Below are 20,890 nucleotides of genomic sequence, written 5' to 3' on the forward strand. Positions count from 1 at the left end.
ATCAGACTGGAAGTAGACAGCACGCGCCAGGTCCAGACTGATGTCTTCAGAAAGTCTACGGCTGTCAACGCTTTATTGCATGCTGACTCTGCCCATAATCCTACCACCATCGGGGCTATCCCGGTCAGACAGTTCCTAAGGGTGAGGCGGATCTGTTCGACAAATGAAAAATTTCTTGCACAGGCGGTTGACCTGGAGGGGCGTTTTAAAGATCGTGGATATAGCCGGAGAAGTATTAGGCGGGGCTTTAATCGAGCAAGGCGGACACCCCGCAGAGAGCTCCTACATTCGGGCAATAGCGACCAGAGGAGGAGGATGGATGGGGAGAAGGTTAGGTTCATCACAACCTATAACCACGAATGGTCCCACATGAGGGACATACTGAAAAAGCATTGGCCAGTCTTGATGACTGAACCCTCATTAGCTCAAGCCTTGGGAGAATTCCCATCAATGACGGCCAAACGATCCCCTAATTTAAACAGCCTCCTCGTCCATAGTCACTATATTCCATCTACCATCAACCCTTTCAGTACTAAGGGCCCTATTTTGGGCTCTTTTCAATGCGGCCATTGTATGGCCTGTGATAATATTATGAGAGCTACCACTTTTAGGTCCTCGGATGGCACCAGAGAGTTCTCTATTAGACAGCGCATCACATGTGGCACATCTAATGTCATCTATTATGCCACATGTGGATGCTCCTTAATTTATATCGGGCTCACATCCAGATTCCAGAGAGTTGCGTATACGTGTCCGTGAACATGTTAGAGATATAGGTGCCGCAAAAAATATAGAAGATGCCTCTGACCTGAAGACAATCCCGCGTCACTTTAAAATGTTCCACAACTGTGACGCGAGAACTCTTCAAGTCAGGGGCATCGAGAACATCCACCTTGGGGCACGAGGCGGCAACTATAAAAAGGCTCTGGCCCAGCGTGAAGCAGGCTGGATTGTCCGTGTCGACTCTATGGTGCCTAAGGGACTTAACGAATATCTGAGCTTCTCCCCCTTTCTTTAATCATCTTTGGCCTTTTTGGATTGACATATCCCCTGAAAGCCTTCTAACCCCTGGTAGGTGTTTCCCCTTGGATGTGGCATCTACCCTCCACATGAATAATCTTTTTCTGCTTATATTCTTATCTATTTAAGAGGTCTTGTTTATTTATTTTTGTAGTATTTGTTGATACTCCTGTGTATATACTTTCTCTGTTCTCTCTAATGTTAATATCTCCCCTTTGGAGTGGATACCCACTTTGGGTCCTCTCTTTTTTCTTTGTCTTTTAACTGTTTTTAATTGTTAGCATCTTTCTTATATACCCTCTAGTTGCATCATGACATCTGAAGCATTGACATCCTTATTTGGTATAACCCTTTCGTGTCCAAGCTGAATTCACCGCCGACAATGACTATATTTTGATTCCAATCAAAATCCCGTCGGACCCGCTCATTTTCTACAATTTAAGCCTCTGCATTTGGACTTATTCTGCTGGAGCCACCTATTGGAGTGTATCATATACTGTATGGCATGTTAATAGTGGTGTTTAAATTCAATGGTGTTTTCTTGCTTGTCATTTATGACTGTATGATGTGCTCTCCAGTGGCTGAAAATCTATTATGGTTCTACTTACTCAACGCTTTTCTATAGTGTCACCTGTATTGATAGCCTCAAATATGGCAGCCTAGCTGCGGTGGTGCGCATGCGCTGCACGTCCTGCCCGGCTTTCTGCCCCGGCTGCGTCCATCACTGCTTCGCGCGTGCGCCCTGGACTTTTCCGGGGCGCCCGCGCGATGCATGACGCGGTCCGTGACTTTTTGCCCGGCTGGTGGTGCGCGCCTGCGCCCTCCATCTCCGCAGCTATGGATTGACACTCCTTTGGTATACGGTGGCGCGCCTGCGCTGCGCGGTTCGCCTCGCCCGCTGTCCCGGCACGTCTACACTGCCTGGCGCGCGCGCTCTGGGGTTTACTTCCCCCCCCCGGGTGCGCGCGCCCGGCATGACGCGGTCTGTGACGTCGGGCTTGGCCCATCGCGCGCGCATGCGCCGACAAACCCGGAACCATTCGCTTACAACGATCTGGCGTTAATCATATGCTGCACCACTGGTACTATATAAGGACGTCTAAAGCCTCCAGTGTTACCTTCCCTTGAAAAAGCCCTGTTCTTTGTGGGCGAAACGCGCGTCGGCGGTGGTGTTTGGAGGACCCTAACCGGTGTATCCTGCCTAAGTGTCCCTCACGGGTAAGTGCTGCTGCTCTAGCGTTTTACTTTTGTGCCACTTGGCATGCATTTCACTGTTACACCAATATGGGTGTCTGCAGCGGCCGCCTGTGTGTAGCATAACTATGCACAATTAGGCTCACCGGCATGTATACACCGGGGGTGCATCCATTTCTCTTTTAAACACATCCTTGTATTATTTATGTATACATCTGTGCTTTGTGTGTTTTTTGTACTTTGCTATTATGCGTGTTAATTATATATTCACCAATAAAGCCTCGTTTTAATGAAATATACCTGTATGCTCCTATTTTTCTCCTCGCTTTCATTCATTGCTATGGAGTTGGTTCTTTTCCTTGGTGGGGGGTTTGTTTGCACTATTTAGTGCTCAGTCTCTCTCCCTCCCCCCTTTTGTATCTAATATGCTGCCTGACTTTGTTATCATTTCATAAAAAGATGTAACAGAGATAATTAGCTCTTTCATAGTATATAGACGTCATAAATGCATATATACTGGATATTTTAGTATAGTGTTATATCAAAAACCGGCTTTCTCTTGCTTCTGTGAAAATTACCGTTTGGCCTGTAGAATATTACAATAATTGCAGGTTATGCCTGTTCATTTCAAACATCTGTGACATCCTAATCAAAGAAATCCCATCCCATCATTTCTCTGTGTTTGCCCTTTCATCACCTTCGGCATTGATTCTCCTGTGTTTGCGATGCTTCTTCTCTCTGCCTGGGATGTTCATCAATACATCCGACTGTTACTTCCTCCGCTACTTAACAATCCACTTTTCCCACTGACCATGGCATCGACCTGCCAACCTTCTTCTCGGGCAACACTGACTGATGTGTAATGAGATTGCAAAGGCTTCATTTCTCAGATAAGTATTAATTAGCCGACAGTGCGATATTTCCTCACTCTGTTACCTTGGATTGCTCCCCAGGGTGTATTTGAAGCATTTTCTACATTTTGTTGCTGTCTTTATGTAAATGTGGTCTCCAACATGTACATTGCATCCATCTCCCTTTCCTCTTACAACTTGTCTCTAGGAGCTGAATTTGACCCAAATGTGCCTCCTCTATATTCCTGAATCTCAAGAAATTTATTTGTGATCGCAAAGGTTACTGGATGTTCTCCAAGTACCAAGTGTTGTCTCGCCTCTTATTAGATGGAGGCCAGAGTTGAATAAGTTGGGAATTTGGTACTTATTGCAAGCGGAGGATTCATATAACGCAAAAGGAGTTGTCTTTTAACTATTGCTCTCCAGCTGCAGTATGTCTTCTGGGATTTGTAGTTCTCAAATGGATGTAGAGTCACAGATTGATCAAGTAAATCTTTAGCTTACATTCTTGCTAAGATGTGTACTTTTACAAAAGTGCTGTGTCCTTTTGGCTTTTTTTGCTGCAGATTTGTAGGGCAAAAGGTTTAAACATGCCCAAAACCAATGCCCAAAACCAATTATCCGTCATTTCAGACATCTATAGTGAACACCAAAATTCTGGCTGCCGCTTACACCCATTATAGGGGAGCTTAGGAGATTTCTGAATACGAAAGGGTATAGATAAGTGAATCAAGCCAAGGGAAATTTAATTTGCTTAAAATTTTTGCCAAAAATTCATATTTGCGCAAATCTAATTTTTTTTCAATTTACTATGGATGAATCCAGCAAAATATTAGAAATTTATCGGAAGACCACTTCCTCAGAGTAACCCTTGACTCTGCCCTGTCCTTCAAACCGCACATCCAAGCTCTTTCCATGTTCTGTCGCCTCCAGCTCAAAAATATTTCCTGAACCCTCAATCTAGTAAATTGCTTGTGCAAGCCCTCATCATTTCCCGCCTTTACTACTGCGACATCCTCCTCTGTGGAATCTCTTCTAACTCTCTCGCACCTCTAAAGTCCATCCTAGTTTGCTTACTGTAAGTGATATCTGTAATTTGTATGTAACCCCTTCTCCTGTACAGCACCATGGAATCAATGGTGCTATAGAAATAAATATTAATAATGTGTATTACTGAATTCAAAGTAATAAAGGGGTTGTTTGGTCTTAAGCTACAAGTCTGCAGTCGCGCTATGTGATGCTGGGAGCGGACAATCAGTGACCGCAATATGTATAATCCCGGCCACATTCCGACTAGATGAGTGCGACCTCACTCAATGCAAGTGTATTGAGCAAGGCTGGAAACAGTCTAGTCAGAATGTGGCCAGGAGTATGCATAGCATATTGCGGTCACATTGCTGCCTGCTCCCGGCAGCGGAGAATCTTCACAGCATGCAGAGCGCGCAATGTGAGGATTCAAAAGTCTGCAGTCACATAGAGTGACAGCAGACCTGTAACTGAAAACTGGACAACCCCTTTAATTAATATGCAAAAACGCCAAAGTTCCCTCCAGTTGTGGAATCATATGGACAAAATATTATCATTTAGGCCCCTTTCACACATCAGTTTTTTGCCGTCAGTCACAATCCATTGGCTTGATGCAGATTGTGAAAAACTGATGCGACGGATCCGTTTTTTCAGCGAATCTGACTAGCGGATCTGGCTAATTGGATCCTAAAAGATCGGAGCATGCTCAGTTTAAAAAAACGGAATCCATCGCCAGATTCTGTCATTTGACGGTTCCGGCGCCCATAAACGACGGACGGCGACGGATCCGTTACTGTCCGTTTTTCGATGTACACAAAAAACGTTATTTTGTCCGTTGTCTCCGGCTGCCAGACAAACAATTTTCGACTGATCCGGAGAACGACGGATGAAACGTGAGGGGATCCGTCGCTAGTACAAGTCTATGAGAAAAAAAAAAAACGGATCCAGCGGCATCAAAATTCGACGGATTGTGACTGATAGCAAAAAACTGATGTCTGAAAGGGGCCTTACTTAGGTATTCCAGTAATGGCAAGTGATGTTTGATAACTAATTTATTGGTGAGGGTCTGAACTAATCACCAAAACAGTGGTCCCAAGTAGCCGTCATCAATGGCACAATGACTATGCATGCGCACTGCATTTATATTTGATCTCTATGGGACTGACGGAGACAGCCCAATACTGCATCAGTCCCATATACTTCAAGTGGAGCGGGCGTGCACATGCACATTTAATAAACTAATAAAACAGTACATGCAGAGGGTTTGGTGCTCAATAACAGAAAAAATAGAGCTCTGACTGCTATGCAAATAACAGTAAAGTGAATCTGTCACCAGATGTTGCTACCTGAGAGCAGCATAATGTAGCTACAGAGTCCCTTATTTCAGTGATGTCACTTACTAGGCTGCTTGCTTTAGTTTTGATAAAATCACTGTTTTATCAGCAGGAAATCAGTAGAGGACTAATAAATAGTGATGAGCGAGTGTACTCATTGCTTGGGTTTTCCCGAGCACGCTCGGGTGGTCTCAGAGTATTTGCTAGTGCTCGGAGATTTAATTTTCATTGCCTCAGCTGAATGATTTACAGCTAGTAGCCAGCTTGATAACATGTGGGGATTCCCTAGCAACCAGGCAACCCCCACATGTACTCAGGCTACTAGCTGTAAATCATCCAGCTGCGGCAAGAAAAACTAAATCTCTGGGCAGTCATAAATACTCGGAGATCACCCGAGCGTGCTCGGGAAAACCCGAGCAACGAGTACACTCGCTCATCACTACTAATAAAGCTTCTTCCATGTAATCTTCCATATTCATGAACTCTACATTATTCCGCCCCCATCACTGGTTGGCATATTTCTGTGCATACTGTACATGAGCAGAAAGCTGCCAGTGGTCTGTAAGGCTATACAGAGCTCAGCATTTAGAAAACTGGATATTGGTAGAAAAAAAAAACTAAAAAACAGTGGTTTTATCAAAATGCCGTAAGAAGCCGAGTAAGTGACACACTACTGGAATCAGGGACTCTTTCCCTACATGATGCTGCTCCCAGATGGGAGTAGCAAAACAGCTGCTGACAGATTCCATTTAAAAAGATAATCAGTGCAGTTTGGACCTATTTAGATTAAATTCCAATTTTTTTAATGTAATTTTTATATTTCTTTTTTTTATCCTGGTATTGAGAGGAAAATATAAAGGAAGAAAAAGAAAATACATGCCCATTTTTCACAAATCTTGATTTTTTTATGACCACAAAGCACTAATATTTTTTTGCCCTCATGTTATTTCTGCTTCCATAGAAATTATTTTTATATGTTGAACATAAGGACCTCTTTTAATTGGACGGAGCTAAAAGCAACAGCAATTTGTATGACTTTTTTTTTAATTATATTATTTCTTGCTTTTTACATTTATTTTTCATTTATTTCACACATAATAATGTCATAAAACACCCTGAGGGCTGAACAAAAATTTTGTGACTTTTGGTGTTTTAACCCCTTTCTGCCAGCTGACGGAATAGTACATCAGCTGGCAGAACCCCCGCTTTGAGGTGGGCTCCGGCGGTGAGCCCACCTCAAAGCCGCGACATGTCAGCTGTTTTGTACAGCTGACATGTACGCGCAATGAGCGCGAGCGGAATCGGGATCCGCCCGCGCCCATTAACTAGTTAAATGCCGCTGTCAAACGCTGACAGCGGCATTTAACGAGCGCTCCCGGCCGGAAGTGCTCGCACCGCTGACCCCCGTCACATGATCGGGGGTCATCGGTGCATTGCCATAACAACCAGAGGTCTCCTTGAGACCTCTATGGTTGTTGATGGCCGATTGCTTTGAGCGCCACCCTGTGGTCGGCGTTCAAAGCAACCCTGCATTTCTGCTACATAGAGGTGATCTGTGCTTCACCTCTATGTAGCAGAGGTGATCGAGTTGTGCATGCTTCTAGCCTCCTATGGAGGCTATTGAAGCATGCCAAAATTAAAAAAAAGTGTTTAAAAATATATATATAAAAAAAAACATATAAAAGTTCAAATCACCCCCCTTTCGCCCCAAATCAAAATAAAACAATTAAAAAAAAAAAAAAAATCAAACCTACACATATTTGGTATCGCCGCGTTCAGAATCGCCCGATCTATCAATAAAAACAAAGAATTAACCTGATCGCTAAATGGCGTAGCGAGAAAAAAAAATCTAAATGCCAAAATTACGTTTTTTTGGTCGCCGCAACATTGCATTAAAAAGCAATAACAGGCGATCAAAAGAACGTATCTGCACCAAAATGGTATCATTAAAAACGCCAGCTCGGCACGCAAAAAATAAGCCCTCACCAGACCCCAGGTCACAAAAATTGGAGACGCTACGGGTATCGGAAAATGGCGCAATTTTTTTTTTTTTTTTTTTTTTTATAGCAAACTTTGGAGTTTATTTTTACCACTTAGATAAAAGAGAACCTAGACATGTTTGGTGTCTATGAACTCGTAATGACCTGGAGAATCATAATGGCAGGTCAGTTTTAGCATTTGGTGAACATAGCAAAAAAGCCAAACAAAAAACAAGTATGAGATTGCACTTTTTTGCAATTTCATCGCACTTGGAATTTTTTTCCCGTTTTCTGTTACGCGGCATGGTAAAACCAATGGTATCATTCAAAAGTACATCTCAACCCACAAAAAATAAGCCCTCACATGGCCATATTGACGGAAAAATAAAAAAGTTATGGCTCTGGGAAAGAGGGGAGCGAAAAACGAAAAAAACGAAAAAAGCTCCGGGGGGTGAAGCAGTTAACACTAGTTTGAATTAGTGCACATACGCTTAAAAGGGTTGTCGGGTCTGAAGCTATAGGTCTGCAGTCACTGCACGCTGTAAGTCCTTGTGCACACATTCAGTATTTAGTGAGTTTTTTACAACAGTATTTGTCAGCCAAAACCAGGAGTGGAAGAATCAGAGGAAAAGTATAATATAAAGTCACCACTTCTGTATTTATCACCCACTCCTGGTTTTGGCTTACAAATACTGAGGTAAAAAACTGACCAAATATTGAATGTGTGACCATGGCCTAAGAGAGATACTGCTGAACAATTAGGCCACGTTCACACGTTAACTATTTGGTGAGTTTTTTACCTCAGTATTTGTAGGTCACCATTGCTGTATTTATCACCCACTCCTGGTTTTGACTTACAAATACTGAGGTAAAAAACTGACCAAATATTGAATGTGTGACCATGGCCTAAGAGAGATACTGCTGAACAATTAGGCCACGTTCACACGTTGACTATTTGGTGAGTTTTTTACCTCAGTATTTGTAGGTCACCATTGCTGTATTTATCACCCACTCCTGGTTTTGGCTTACAAATACTGAGGTAAAATACTGACCAAATATTGAATGTGTGAACGTGGCCTAACGATTCCCAGTGTCAGTGCTGGAAGTGGGTGGTCGTATGACTGCAAGTATGCGATATGTATACTCCCGGTCACATTGAAATCACAGTGATATATTTCAGCATTGGTGGATTGATTTCCGATGGTGTGATCTGTGACATACTGCTACAGAGTCACAAATGTTTCCAAATGTCTTGAATTTTCTGTCACTGGACGCACGGGACTCACCTGTCATAGACTTCAATGCAAGTCGTACGCGACAAATGTGCGGCTTACATGCAAAAATAGTCACTCGACAGCCAAGGTGCACAGATGTTCTTGTCGCTTGACTTTTTGGAGAATTGCTGTCGCGCAACATATGTTGCTGTGTAGCCTAAGGCCATGTTCACACAGTGCGTTTTTTACCGCGGAATCGCGGCGGTTTTGCCGCTGCGGTTCCGCAGCTGTTTTCCATGCAGGGTACAGTACACTGTACCCTATGGAAAACAGGACACACTGTGCACATGGTCCGGAAATTTAAAAAAAAAAGCCGTGCTGAATAGCTCCCGGAAAAAAGAAGGAGCATGTCAATTCTTCTTCCTGAACCGCAGCGGTTCTGCACCCATAGACCTCCATTGTGAGGTCAAAATCGCAGTAAAACCCGCAGATCAAAAATATATCTGCGGGTTTTACTGCGGTTTGTTGTGCAGAACCGCTGCAGCCGGAAGTGCGGGGAAGCCGGCGGAAGTGCGGGGCCGGAAGTGCGTGGGCGGAGAGACATGGAGGCATACCGGCGCATGGGGATCGTGTCGGCCGTTTGATTGATTTGGTATGTGTGTCTGTGTGTGTGTGTATGTGTGTGTATGTGTGTGTGTGTGTGTGTGTGTGTGTGTGTGTATGTGTATGTGTGTGTGTATGCGTGTGTGTGTGCGTGTCCCCATGCGACGCTAGTGCCTCCATTGTGCTAAGTCGCCGTATGGACTACTACTCCCATCCGGTATTAGGATGGGAGAGTTGTCCCTGTGTCCGGCGACTTAGCACAATGGTAAAGTTACACCAAACACCTACACACAATACACATACATGACACACAGTACATACAACACATAACACAGAGTATATACTCACCAACAGCACACTTGTAGGCGAAGCCCTCGATCCTCCAGGAAAAAATCCCAAAATAATAAACCAAATCCATACTCCCTGTCCGCAGAATCCATAAAACGAGTGTCCCACGCCGATCGGCTGCTCTCCGGCGATACACTGCCAGGAGCGAAGCTCCTAGCAGTGTATCGCGTACTGTCCCGGAGCTCAATGACTCCGGCGTCTCGGTTAACAGCAGTACAGCTGCGTTGAACTTTCCCACGCAGCACTGCCGTTAAGCGAGAGTGCCGGGGTCAATGACCGCCGGTAAACTCGCTCGCGCATGCGCAGTGACACACCGACAGGAACTATGGCTCCTGTCAGTGTGTTGCTGCATCCGTGGAGAGCAGACATATCTCTGGATGTGTCTGTTCTCCATGGAAAATCTTCGTGGGATACGTGGCACTTAAATACGTGGCACTTAAATACGTGACACGTGTCACTTATACGTGATACGTGTCACTTAAATACATGATACGTGTCACTTAAATACGTGGCACGTGGCACTTAAATACGTGGCACTGAAATACGTGGCACGTGGCACTTAAATACGTGGCACGTGGCACTGAAATACGTGGCACGTGGCACTGAAATACGTAGCACGTGGCACTGAAATACGTGGCACGTGGCACTTAAATATGTGGCACGTGGCACGTGGCACTAAAATACGTGGCACGTGGCACTTAAATACGTGGCACGTGGCACTAAAATACGTGGCACTGAAATATGTGGCACGTGGCACTTAAATACGTGGCACGTGGCACTGAAATACGTGGCACAGGCTATGTTCACATTTGCGTTGTGCGCCGCAGCGTCGGCGCCGCAACACACAACGCAAAGTAAAACGCAGCAAAACGCATGCACAACGCTGCGTTTTGCGCCGCATGCGTCCTTTTTTTGATTGATTTTGGACGCAGCAAAAATGCAACTTGCTGCGTCCTCTGCGCCCGGATGCGTGCGCTGCAGTGACGCATGCGGCGCAAAACGCGGAGCGCTGTCATTCAAAACACGTCCACTCATTTTGGTGTTTAGTCCCAAAATGGAGGATGGAAGAAGAAAAGGGTTGGACAAGGAAATGACATCATTTCTTTTTTTTTTTTCCCCCACTGCAGTTAAAGCTTTATTTGTGTCAAACACAGACAATTTGCAGAGAAAACTGCATAAAAAAACGCACAAAAAACCGCACTAAAAAACGCACCAAAAACCGCACCAAAAACGCACCAAAAACGCACAAAAAACGCACCTGCGTTTTCTGCAGAGACCTGCAGATTCAGTCAGGAAAAAAAAAGGATGGAAATCCTGAACGTGTGAACATAGCCTAAAGGGAAAATTCAGCCCCATGGCTGCCCGGCAGGGCTGATATGGATTAGTTAGGACCCAGCAGCTCCTGCTGTCTCCCAGTATGTGGTGAGCATTTGATTGCTGGTCTGAAGGAAGAACTGTTAGCAGGTTTGTACTGATCCGACAGTTGGACCCTCCTCAGCTCAGAACCGGGGTAGTACAGCTACTGTTGCTGTAAAAAGCCTAAGATGACTGATATTTGCAATGCACAGGGTCTGAATAGCTCAAATTTAGCTTTCAGCTCTTCTTGTAACTTATTACTGAAGGAGGAGAAGTCTTCCAGCACAGGGAGGAGAAGCTGCTAATGACTGATTCATCTGTGCTGCTCAAGACTTGTAAGTGAAATTCATTATTGCACTTACATTTTTTATTGTCCAGGTTTTGGTGTTTTTTGCCTGTTTTTTATTTGCACCCAATTTTTCCCTAAATTTGTACCTTTATAAAAAAATATATACAAAATGTTTGGCATTTTGGACACAGTTTTGGTGTTTACAGACATTTTCAGTTCTCAGAAGTTTAACTCCTTCATTAATTGCATCTTATTAAAAAGTCCCAACAATTTTTCATAAATGCACTCCAGTCCCTCTCCTGGAGGGATTATATATATATATATATATATATATATATATATATATATATATATATATATATATATATATATATATATATGTCTCACACTAGTTGCATACATTTTGTGACACGTAATGGAAGAGGTGACTTAATGCACAAAAAGAGGTTAAAGGAAAAACAAATGTTTTTTATTTTTGCACAAGTTGCAAAAAGATATAGAAAAGCTACAAGACAATGAAAATAACAAGTGACTTAAAAACGACACAATCATATAATATAGTGATTTTTATCACCAGATCTGTGTGCATCAGGATCCATAAGTCATGGTATTTTGGGCTCATTGAGGGTATGTGCACACGTTGCGGATTCAGCTGCGGATTTTTCCGCAGCGGATTTGGAAGATTCGCAGTGCAAAACCACTGCGGTTTTCACTGCGGATTTTATCGCGGTTTCTTCAGCAGATTCCACTGTGGTTTTACAAGTGCAGTTTCCTATTGGTGCAGGTGTAAAACCGCTGCGGAATCCGCACAAAGAATTGACATGCTGCGGAAAATAATCCGCTGCGTTTCCGCGCTGATTTTTCCGCAGCATGTGCACAGTGTTTTTTTTCCCATAGGTTTACATGGTACTGTAAACTGTGGGAAAACTGCTGCGGATCCGCAGCAAAATCCACAGCGCGTGCACATACCCTGAGACCTCAGTTACACAGCTGGCATCTGCCTGTAACATCACCTGCATGCTCCAATCACGGCATTTTATCCATTTAAATGCAGCTGATAATTACTGACAATGGCATTTTAAGCGTCAGGAATCAGGATTGCAGGGTGCCGATGGCTGTTGTGGGCCTGCTGAAAACCCCCCATTTTGGTACTCCTGTGAAGTCTAGCCATAGCTTGGGTTTCATGGGTGACTATCATTTACACTATGTGTCGCAATACTGTGGTATTGCAGGATATAGACCATGTGATCACAGGTTAAACTCTCCAAGGAAACTAAAAAATAAAGGAAGAAACATATTTTTTTTAAAATAATCTAGACTTTGCCAGTATGTTGCTATTATATGTTTAATTTGTATTGATTGAAATTGGAGTCCTTAACAAAAATAGCAGAAATGTAAGAACGGGCGCATCATATTTTGCAATCTGAGACAATTATCTATGGAAGAGTGGACCAAGATAAGTTTTCAGCAGATGAACACAAACAGAAGTGTTTGGCCTCATTCAGACATCACTGATTTTTCTTGCATGCAAAAATTGGTCTGAATTTCATCAGTGTTTTTGATAAGCATTTCATTAGAGTTTGGTGAGTTTCAGTTTTTACTATCAGAGTTAGGTCTGAGTTTCATCAGTTTTTCTCGAATGAAGAGCAAAAAATTGGTGGAGTTTTTCATACAAGAATGTCATCTTAGGCTATGTGCACACGTTGCGGAGTTGTATGCGGATTTTTCGGCACCATTTTTGAAGAATGCGGATTTTTTGTGTGGATTTCACCTGCTTTTTTTCCACCTGCGGATTCCTATACAGGAGCAGGTGTAAAACACTGCGTAATCTGCACAAAGAATTGACATGCTGCGGAAAAACGGAGTGTTTCCACGTGGTATTTTCCGCACCATGTGCACTGTGGATTTGGTTTTCCATAGGTTTCACATGGTACTGTAAACCTGATGGAAAACTGCTGTGAATCCGCTGCTGATCTGCAGGCATATCTGCAACATGTGCACATAAGTATTGTCCGATTTTTATTTTTTTTTAATTAATTAATTTTTTGTACATGGACTTGCATTGGCGAATTTGATATCAAAATTGGACATGTCGGTGCGGACCACACTGCAAAAAGACACAGATATGTGCACAGCCCTATTGACTGTAATGGGAGAAAAACAGAAGTCTGAATAAGGTCTTAGTCAGTGAAAAATAATTGGCTTTTTCTTTACTGCATATATCTTAGAGTTCACTCCGATGTCCGTTTTTTTTCTTGTATGTAAAACACGGTCCTAGTTTCATCAGTGATTTTGGTTAGTGTCATCTGAGTTTTGTCAGAGTTTCATCAGCTTTTCTCAAAAGAAAAAAAAAAAGGTTCTCCTATTTATCAGTCCATGAAAAACAGACAGCGCATGCATCCAAGTGTTGTCCGATATTTTTTTTTTATTCATGGTTCCATAGACTTGCATTGTCAAGTTGCATCCTACCCTCTGATAAATATTGGATGTTTTTACGCAGATGGCTTGATCTGACAAAAAATTGGACATATGAACAGCCCCATAGACTATCATAGGTACGGCTTCTATCTGTGAAAACCACAGACATCTGAATAAGCCCTTACTGGCATGGCATTCACAAAATGAATGGGTGTACATTGGGATAATTGTCATCCATGTCTCAGCAATGCATTTAAACTTTGCTTCATATTATGGCTAAATTTATTATTATGAGATGGTCAAAATGCTAAACTCATTAAGTTCTACTTGGCATTATTTTCTACCAGCATCGATGTCCATTGATCTTCATGCAACAAAATAATCCTTAAGGCACGTTTAAGCAAACAAACGCTGCTGCCGGCGCCCCTGAATGGTGTCCTCTTCCCCCTCCATGCAGGGACGCCAGCTTACTCACCGTCCCATCCCCATTGTGTTGTTTCCCGGCGTGTCCCTTCTGTTACTTCCTGCACTCTGTGTGTGCGCCGCAGTCCTGCGGCGCACCTAGTATGCCCGTGCCCACGCTTCCCCGTTCTTAAAGGAGAAGTGCATGCATTATGCTAAATTCTCTCAGACCCGTCCCCAGATCCCAGAGTTACCAGAGCCTGAATCTAGCCCTCGGTCCATAAGTGGCCTAACCCTGATCCTGAATCCTATACCGGCGTGTCTGAAATAAACCCTAAACTAGTGTCAGCTTACCTGACCCCTGGGGTCAGCAGCTAGCGTTCTCTCTTTAGGAGTGGTACCTGGCAGCTACCTGCCTTTTTTTAAAGGGACTCTGTCACCTGAATTTGACGGACCCCGTTTACGGTCCAATGGGCGGTGTTTTTTGTTCTTTCATTCACCCCTTCCTTTCCCGCTGGCCGCAATGCGCCGGCGCACTATGTCCCGGAAGTATTTTGCTGTGTTCCGGGACATAGTGCGCCGGCGCATGCGCACCAATGCTTTTCGGCTTTGCCCACAGTTGGGCAAAGCATACTGCGCGTGCCCAAGGCAAGATTGCATTGCGCACGTGTGTTCTACGGAGGAAACCTAATCAAATTCAAGACAATATTGCGGCCAGCGGGAAAGAAAGGGGTGAATGAAAGAACAGAAAACACCGCCCATCGGACCGTAAACGGGGCCCGCTAAATTCAGGTGACAGAGTCCCTTTAACCCCTTCATGACCCAGCCTATTTTGGCCTTAATGACCTTGCCGTTTTTTGCAATTCTGACCAGTGTCCCTTTATGAGGTAATAACTCCGGAACGCTTCAACGGATCCTAGCGATTCTGAGATTGTTTTTTCGTGACATATTGGGCTTCATGTTAGTGGTAAATTTAGGTCGATAATTTCTGAGTTTATTTGTGAAAAAAATGGAAATTTGGCAAAAAATTTGAAAATTTCGCAATTTTCACATTTTGAATTTTTATTCTGTTAAACCAGAGAGTTATGTGACACAAAATAGTTAATAAATAACGTTTCCCACATGTCTACTTTACATCAGCACAATTTTGGAAACAATTTTTTTTTTTGCTAGGAAGTTATAAGGGTTAAAATTTGACCAGTGATTTCTCATTTTTACAACAAAATTTACAAAACCATTTTTTTTAGGGACCACCTCACATTTGAAGTCATTTTGAGGGTTCTATATGGCTGAAAATACCCCAAAGTGACACCATTCTAAAAACTGCACCCCTCAAGGTGCTCAAAACCACATTCAAGAAGTTTATTAACCCTTCAGGTGTTTCACAGCAGCAGACGCAACATGGAAGTAAAAAATGAACATTTAACTTTTTAGTCACAAAAATGATCTTTTAGCAACAATTTTTTTATTTTCCCAGCGGTAAAAGGAGAAACTGGACCACGGACGTTGTTGTCCAATTTGTCCTGAGTACGCTGATACCTCATATGTGGGGGTAAACCACTGTTTGGGCGCACGGCAGGGCTCGGAAGGGAAGGAGCGCCATTTGACTTTTTGAATGAAAAATTGGCTCCAATCTTAAGCGGACACCATGTCACGTTTGGAGAGCCTCCGTGTGCCTAAACATTGGAGCTCCCCCACAAGTGACCCCATTTTGGAAACTAGACCCCCCAAGGAACTTATCTAGAAGCATAGTGAGCACTTTAAACCCCCAGGTGCTTCACAAATTGATCCGTAAAAATGAAAAAGTACTTTTTTTCACAAAAAAATTATTTTAGCCTCAATTTTTTCATTTTCACATGGGCAACAGGATAAAATGGATCCTAAAATTTGTTGGGCAATTTCTCCTGAGTATGCCGATACCTCATATGTGGGGGTAAACCACTGTTTGGGTGCACGGCAAGGCTCGGAAGGGGAGGCGTGCCATTTGACTTTTTGAATGGAAAATTAGCTCCAATCGTTAGCGGACACCATGTCGCGTTTGGAGAGCCCCTGTGTGCCTAAACATTGGAGCTCCCCTACAAGTGACCCCATTTTGGAAACTAGACCCCCCAAGGAACTTATCTAGATGCATAGTGAGCACTTACAACCCCCAGGTGCTTCACAGAAGTTTATAACGCAGAGCCATGAAAATAAAAAATAATTTTTCTTTTCTCAAAAATGATTTTTTAGCCCACAATTTTTTATTTTCCCAAGGGTAACAGGAGAAATTGGACCCCAAAAGTTGTTGTCCAGTTTCTCCTGAGTACGCTGATACCCCATATGTGGGGGTAAACCATTGTTTTGGCACACGTCGGGGTTCGGAAGGGAAGTAGTGACGTTTTGAAATGCAGACTTTGATGGAATGCTCTGCGGGCGTCAGGTTGCGTTTGCAGAGCCCCTGATGTGCCTAAACAGTAGGAACTCCCCACAAGTGACTCCATTTTGGAAACTAGACCCCCAAGGGAACTTATCTAGATGTGTGGTGAGCACTTTGAACCCCCAAGTGCTTCACAGAAGTTTATAACGCAGAGCCGTGAAAATAATAAACGTGTTTCCTTTCCTCAAAAATATTTTTTTAGCCCAGAATTTTTTATTTTTGCAAGAGTAACAGGAGAAATTGGACCCCAAAAGTTGTTGTCCAGTTTCTCCTGAGTACGCTGATACCCCATATGTGGGGGTAAACCACTGTTTGGGCACATGCCGGGGCTCGGAAGGGAAGTAGTGACGTTTTGGAATGCAGACTTTGATGGAATGGTCTGCGGGCATCATGTTACGTTTGCAGAGCCCCTGATATGCCTAAACAGTAGAAACCCCCCACAAGTGACCCCATTTTGAAAACTAGACCACCCAAGGAACTAATCTAGATGTGTGGTGAGCACTTTCAATCCCCAAGTGCTTCACAGAAGTTTACAACGCAGAGCCGTGAAAATAAAAAATCATTTTTCTTTCCTCAAAAAAGATGTTTTAGCAAGCAATTTTTTATTTTCACAAGGGTAACAGGAGAATTTGGACCCCAATATTTGTTGCCCAGTTTGTTGTGAGTACGCTGATACCCCATATGTGGGGGTAAACCACTGTTTGGGCACACGTCAGGGCTCGGAAGGGAAGTAGTGACGTTTTGGAATGCAGACTTTGATGGAATGGTCTGCGGGCATCATGTTACGTTTGCAGAGCCCCTGATATGCCTAAACAGTAGAAACCCCCCACAAGTGACCCCATTTTGGAAACTAGACCCCCCAAGGAACTAATCTAGATGTGTGGTGAGCACTTTCAATCCCCAAGTGCTTCACAGAAGTTTACAACGCAAAGCCGTGAAAATAAAAAATCATTTTTCTTTCCTCAAAAAAGATGTTTTAGCAAGCAATTTTTTATTTTCACAAGGGTAACAGGAGAATTTGGACCCCAATATTTGTTGCCCAGTTTGTTGTGAGTACGCTGATACCCCATATGTGGGGGTAAACCACTGTTTGGGCACACGTCAGGGCTCGGAAGGGAAGTAGTGACATTTGAAATGCAGACTTTGATGGAATGGTCTGCGGGCGTCACATTGCATTTGCAGAGCCCCTGATGTGCCTAAACAGTAGAAACACCCCACAAGTGACCCCATTTTGGAAACTAGACCCCCAAGGAACTAATCTAGATGTGTGGTGAGCACTTTCAACCCCCAAGTGCTTCACAGAAGTTTATAACGCAGAGCCGTGAAAATAAAAAATAATTGTTCTTTCCTCAAAAATTATGTTTTAGCAAGTAATTTTTTATTTTTGCAAGGGTAACAGGAGAAATTGGACCCCAACAGTTGTTGCCCAGTTTGTCCTGAGTACGCTGGTACCCCAAATGTGGGGGTAAACCACTGTTTGGGCGCACGTCGGGGCTTGGAAGGGCGGGAGCACCATTTGACTTTTTGAACGCAAGATTGGCTGGAATCAATGGTGGCGCCATGTTGCGTTTGGAGACCCCTGATGTGCCTAAACAGTGGAAACCCCTCAATTCTAACTTCAACACTAACCCCAACACACCCCTAATCCTAATCCCAACTGTAGCCATAACCCTAATCACAACCCTAACCCCAACACACCCCTAACCACAACCCTAACCGCAACACACCCGTAACCCTAATTCCAACCCTAATCCTAACCCTAATCCCAACCGTAACCCTAATCCCAACCCTAACCACAACTGTAACCCCAACACACCCCTAACCCTATCCGTAACCACAAGCCTAATCTTAAACCTATTTCAAACCCTAGCCCTAATTCCAACCCTAACTCTAATTCCAACCCTAACCCTAAGGCTATGTGCCCACGTTGCGGATTCGTGTGAGATTTTTCCGCACGATTTTTGAAAAATCTGCAGGTAAAAGGCACTGCGTTTTACCTGCGGATTTACAGCAGATTTCCAGTGTTTTTTTGTGCGGATTTCACCTGCGGATTCCTATTGAGGAACAGGTGTAAAACGCTGCGGAATCCGCACAAAGAATTGACATTCTGCGGAAAATACAACGCAGCGTTTCTGCACGGAATTTTCCGCACCATGGGCACAGCGGATTTGGTTTTCCTTAGGTGTACATGGTACTGTAAACCTGATGGAAAACTGCTTCGAATTTGCAGCGGCCAATCCGCTGCGGATCCGCGGCCAATCCGCTGCGGATCCGCGGCCGATCCGCTGCGGATCCGCGGCCGATCCGCTGCGTATCTGCTGCGGATCCGCGGCCGATCCGCTCTGTGTGCACATGCCATAACCCTACCCCTAACCCTACCCGTAACCCTAACCCTACCCCTAACCCTACCCCTAGTTCTAACCCTAGTTCTAACCCTAACCCTAGTGGAAAAAGAAAAAAAAAATTTTCTTTCTTTTATTATTGTCCCTATGGGGGTGATAAAGGGGGGGGGTTTATTTATTATTTTTTTTATTTTGATCGCTGTGATAGAACCTATTACAGCGATCAAAATGTACTTGTAAGGAATCTGCCGACTGGCAGATTCGGCGTGCGCACTGAGCATGCGCCCGCCATTTTCCAAGATGGCGGCGCCCAGCGAGGAGACGGCCGGACACCGGGAGGATCGGTAAGTATGAAGGGGTGGTGGGGGGGTGGATCGGAGCACAGGGGGGGTGATCGGAGCACAGGGGGGGGGATCTGAGCAAGGAGGGAGCGGACAGGAGGACGGGGGAGCCGGCAGGCGGACGGAGGGGACCGGACCCCATAACGGAGGACTGGGGGGGCGATCGGTGGGTGTAGGGGGGGCACCTGAGTATTTCCAGCCATGGCCGATGATATTGCAGCATCGGCCATGGCTGGATTGTAATATTTCACCAGTTTTTTAGGTGAAATATTACAAATCGCTCTGATTGGCAGTTTCACTTTCAACAGCCAATCAGAGCGATCGTAGCCACTGGGGGGTGAAGCCACCCCCCCGGGCTGAAGCAGCACTCCCCCTGTCTCTGCAGATCGGGTAAAATCGGAGTTAACCCCTTCACCCGATCTGCAGGGACGCGATCATTCCATGACGCATACGCTGCGTCATAGGTCGTTTTGGCACCGACTTTCATGACGCAGCGTATGCGTCAAAGGTCGTTAAGGGGTTAAGCTAGGAATAGTCATTTTGAGTCTGTGAATGCAACTAAAAGTCTGTCGACAAACGAGAGTAGATCACATTGAATTCAAAACACCAATATTTTATTATTGAGAAGTGAAGCTTCTCATCTTGCTATCTCTCTGCACAGTGGATGTCAGGAAAAGTTTTACCTTGTGGTTGATCTTTGTCAAAATTCCCCAAATGTGGAAAAAGCAAAAAAAAAATTCTAGTTTTTTTTTTTTTTTTTTTATAAATATCGCACCGTAAATCTAAATATATCAACATTGCAATGCCCATAAAACATTCTTACCTGTGGCCTCTGCATCTTGACATCCTCTTTCATTACACCGCTCCTGAAGTAACATCACCTCCCTTTCCAGAGCTTCGATCCTACTCAGAAGATGCTGCACTGACTGCGGGGCTGTATAGCACTGACATAACTTCTGCGGGACACGAATACTGTGCGTAAAGGTGATCTGGCTCCCAGAATCTGGAGTATTCTCCGTCTGCTGAGAAACCCAGCTCGCTTCCTCCGGAGACTCTGGTTCCATTGTGCATGGGAATCCAAGGGGAACGTTGAAATTGTAGACATGATTAAATACTAGCGGCTGGTGCCTGGTACTGGATCCTGTTAGATTGGCGCCATCTCTGGCAGAAAGTTGCATCCCTGGTGTCTGGCCGGCGGCCACTTCAGCAAAGCACTTCGAGTGTTCGAGTATACAAACAAGCACGATGAGATGTACTCCAACCTGTAGTGGACTGAGGATGCTCCTTGCTCCATCACTCCCCATCTTCTCCAGCAAGGAGTATACGGCCAGGGACCAATGGTCTGCCAAAATGAAGAAAATAGATATTAGATCATGAGGAGTGACGTTATATAAAGATTAGAGGTTATAAATCATCCATGTAATGGAATAATTAGTAATTTTGAGACGTTTTACAACTTATTCAAGTGGCTTCCTTGATTCTTCTCTTGGGGAAAGCTCCTCAACATTTTTACCTTGGTTGAGATTTGTCTGCTTGAAATCTATAGAGGGTCATGTATCAAATAGCTACAATTTCAAGATAAATCTAGTTAGTTTTGATGTGGTTTCTATTAGAAATAACTAATTATTAGATATCAATATTCTCCAGTAGTTTAGTAGCAGACTTTTAGAACATTTTCAAGAGATCCCGTAAAATAACAATTATGGAGCATGTTTTATTGGATTTTTTTTTTTTTAAGGACCATTTCTGTTTTCTTC

The 20,890-nt window shown here is 44.0% G+C and overlaps 1 protein-coding gene and 1 long non-coding RNA gene across 5 annotated transcripts in view; one reads left to right on the forward strand and one right to left on the reverse strand.

The window, feature by feature from the left end:
- TNR (tenascin R) overlaps nucleotides 1-20,890 on the reverse strand; it is a 492,944-nt gene that overhangs the window by 238,427 nt on the left and 233,627 nt on the right. For 2 of the 3 annotated variants that reach the window (XM_077278440.1, XM_077278441.1), the window contains exon 2: nucleotides 19,957-20,475. In XM_077278440.1, the coding sequence (XP_077134555.1) occupies nucleotides 19,957-20,437 (481 nt within the window). In that variant the 5' untranslated portion in view covers nucleotides 20,438-20,475. Of the gene's footprint in view, nucleotides 1-8,690; nucleotides 8,805-19,956; nucleotides 20,476-20,890 lie in introns of those variants that run through there. The other variant, XM_077278442.1, reaches the window with a different exon arrangement.
- LOC143788640 (uncharacterized) overlaps nucleotides 11,016-20,890 on the forward strand; it is a 183,139-nt gene continuing 173,264 nt past the window's right edge. For both annotated transcript variants that reach the window (XR_013218691.1, XR_013218690.1), the window contains exon 1: nucleotides 11,016-11,260. This is a non-coding gene — a long non-coding RNA (uncharacterized LOC143788640). The remainder of the gene's footprint in view (nucleotides 11,261-20,890) is intronic.

Source organism: Ranitomeya variabilis, chromosome 8 (genome assembly GCF_051348905.1).
Source record: "Ranitomeya variabilis isolate aRanVar5 chromosome 8, aRanVar5.hap1, whole genome shotgun sequence".
Classification (NCBI taxonomy): Eukaryota; Metazoa; Chordata; class Amphibia; order Anura; family Dendrobatidae; genus Ranitomeya; species Ranitomeya variabilis.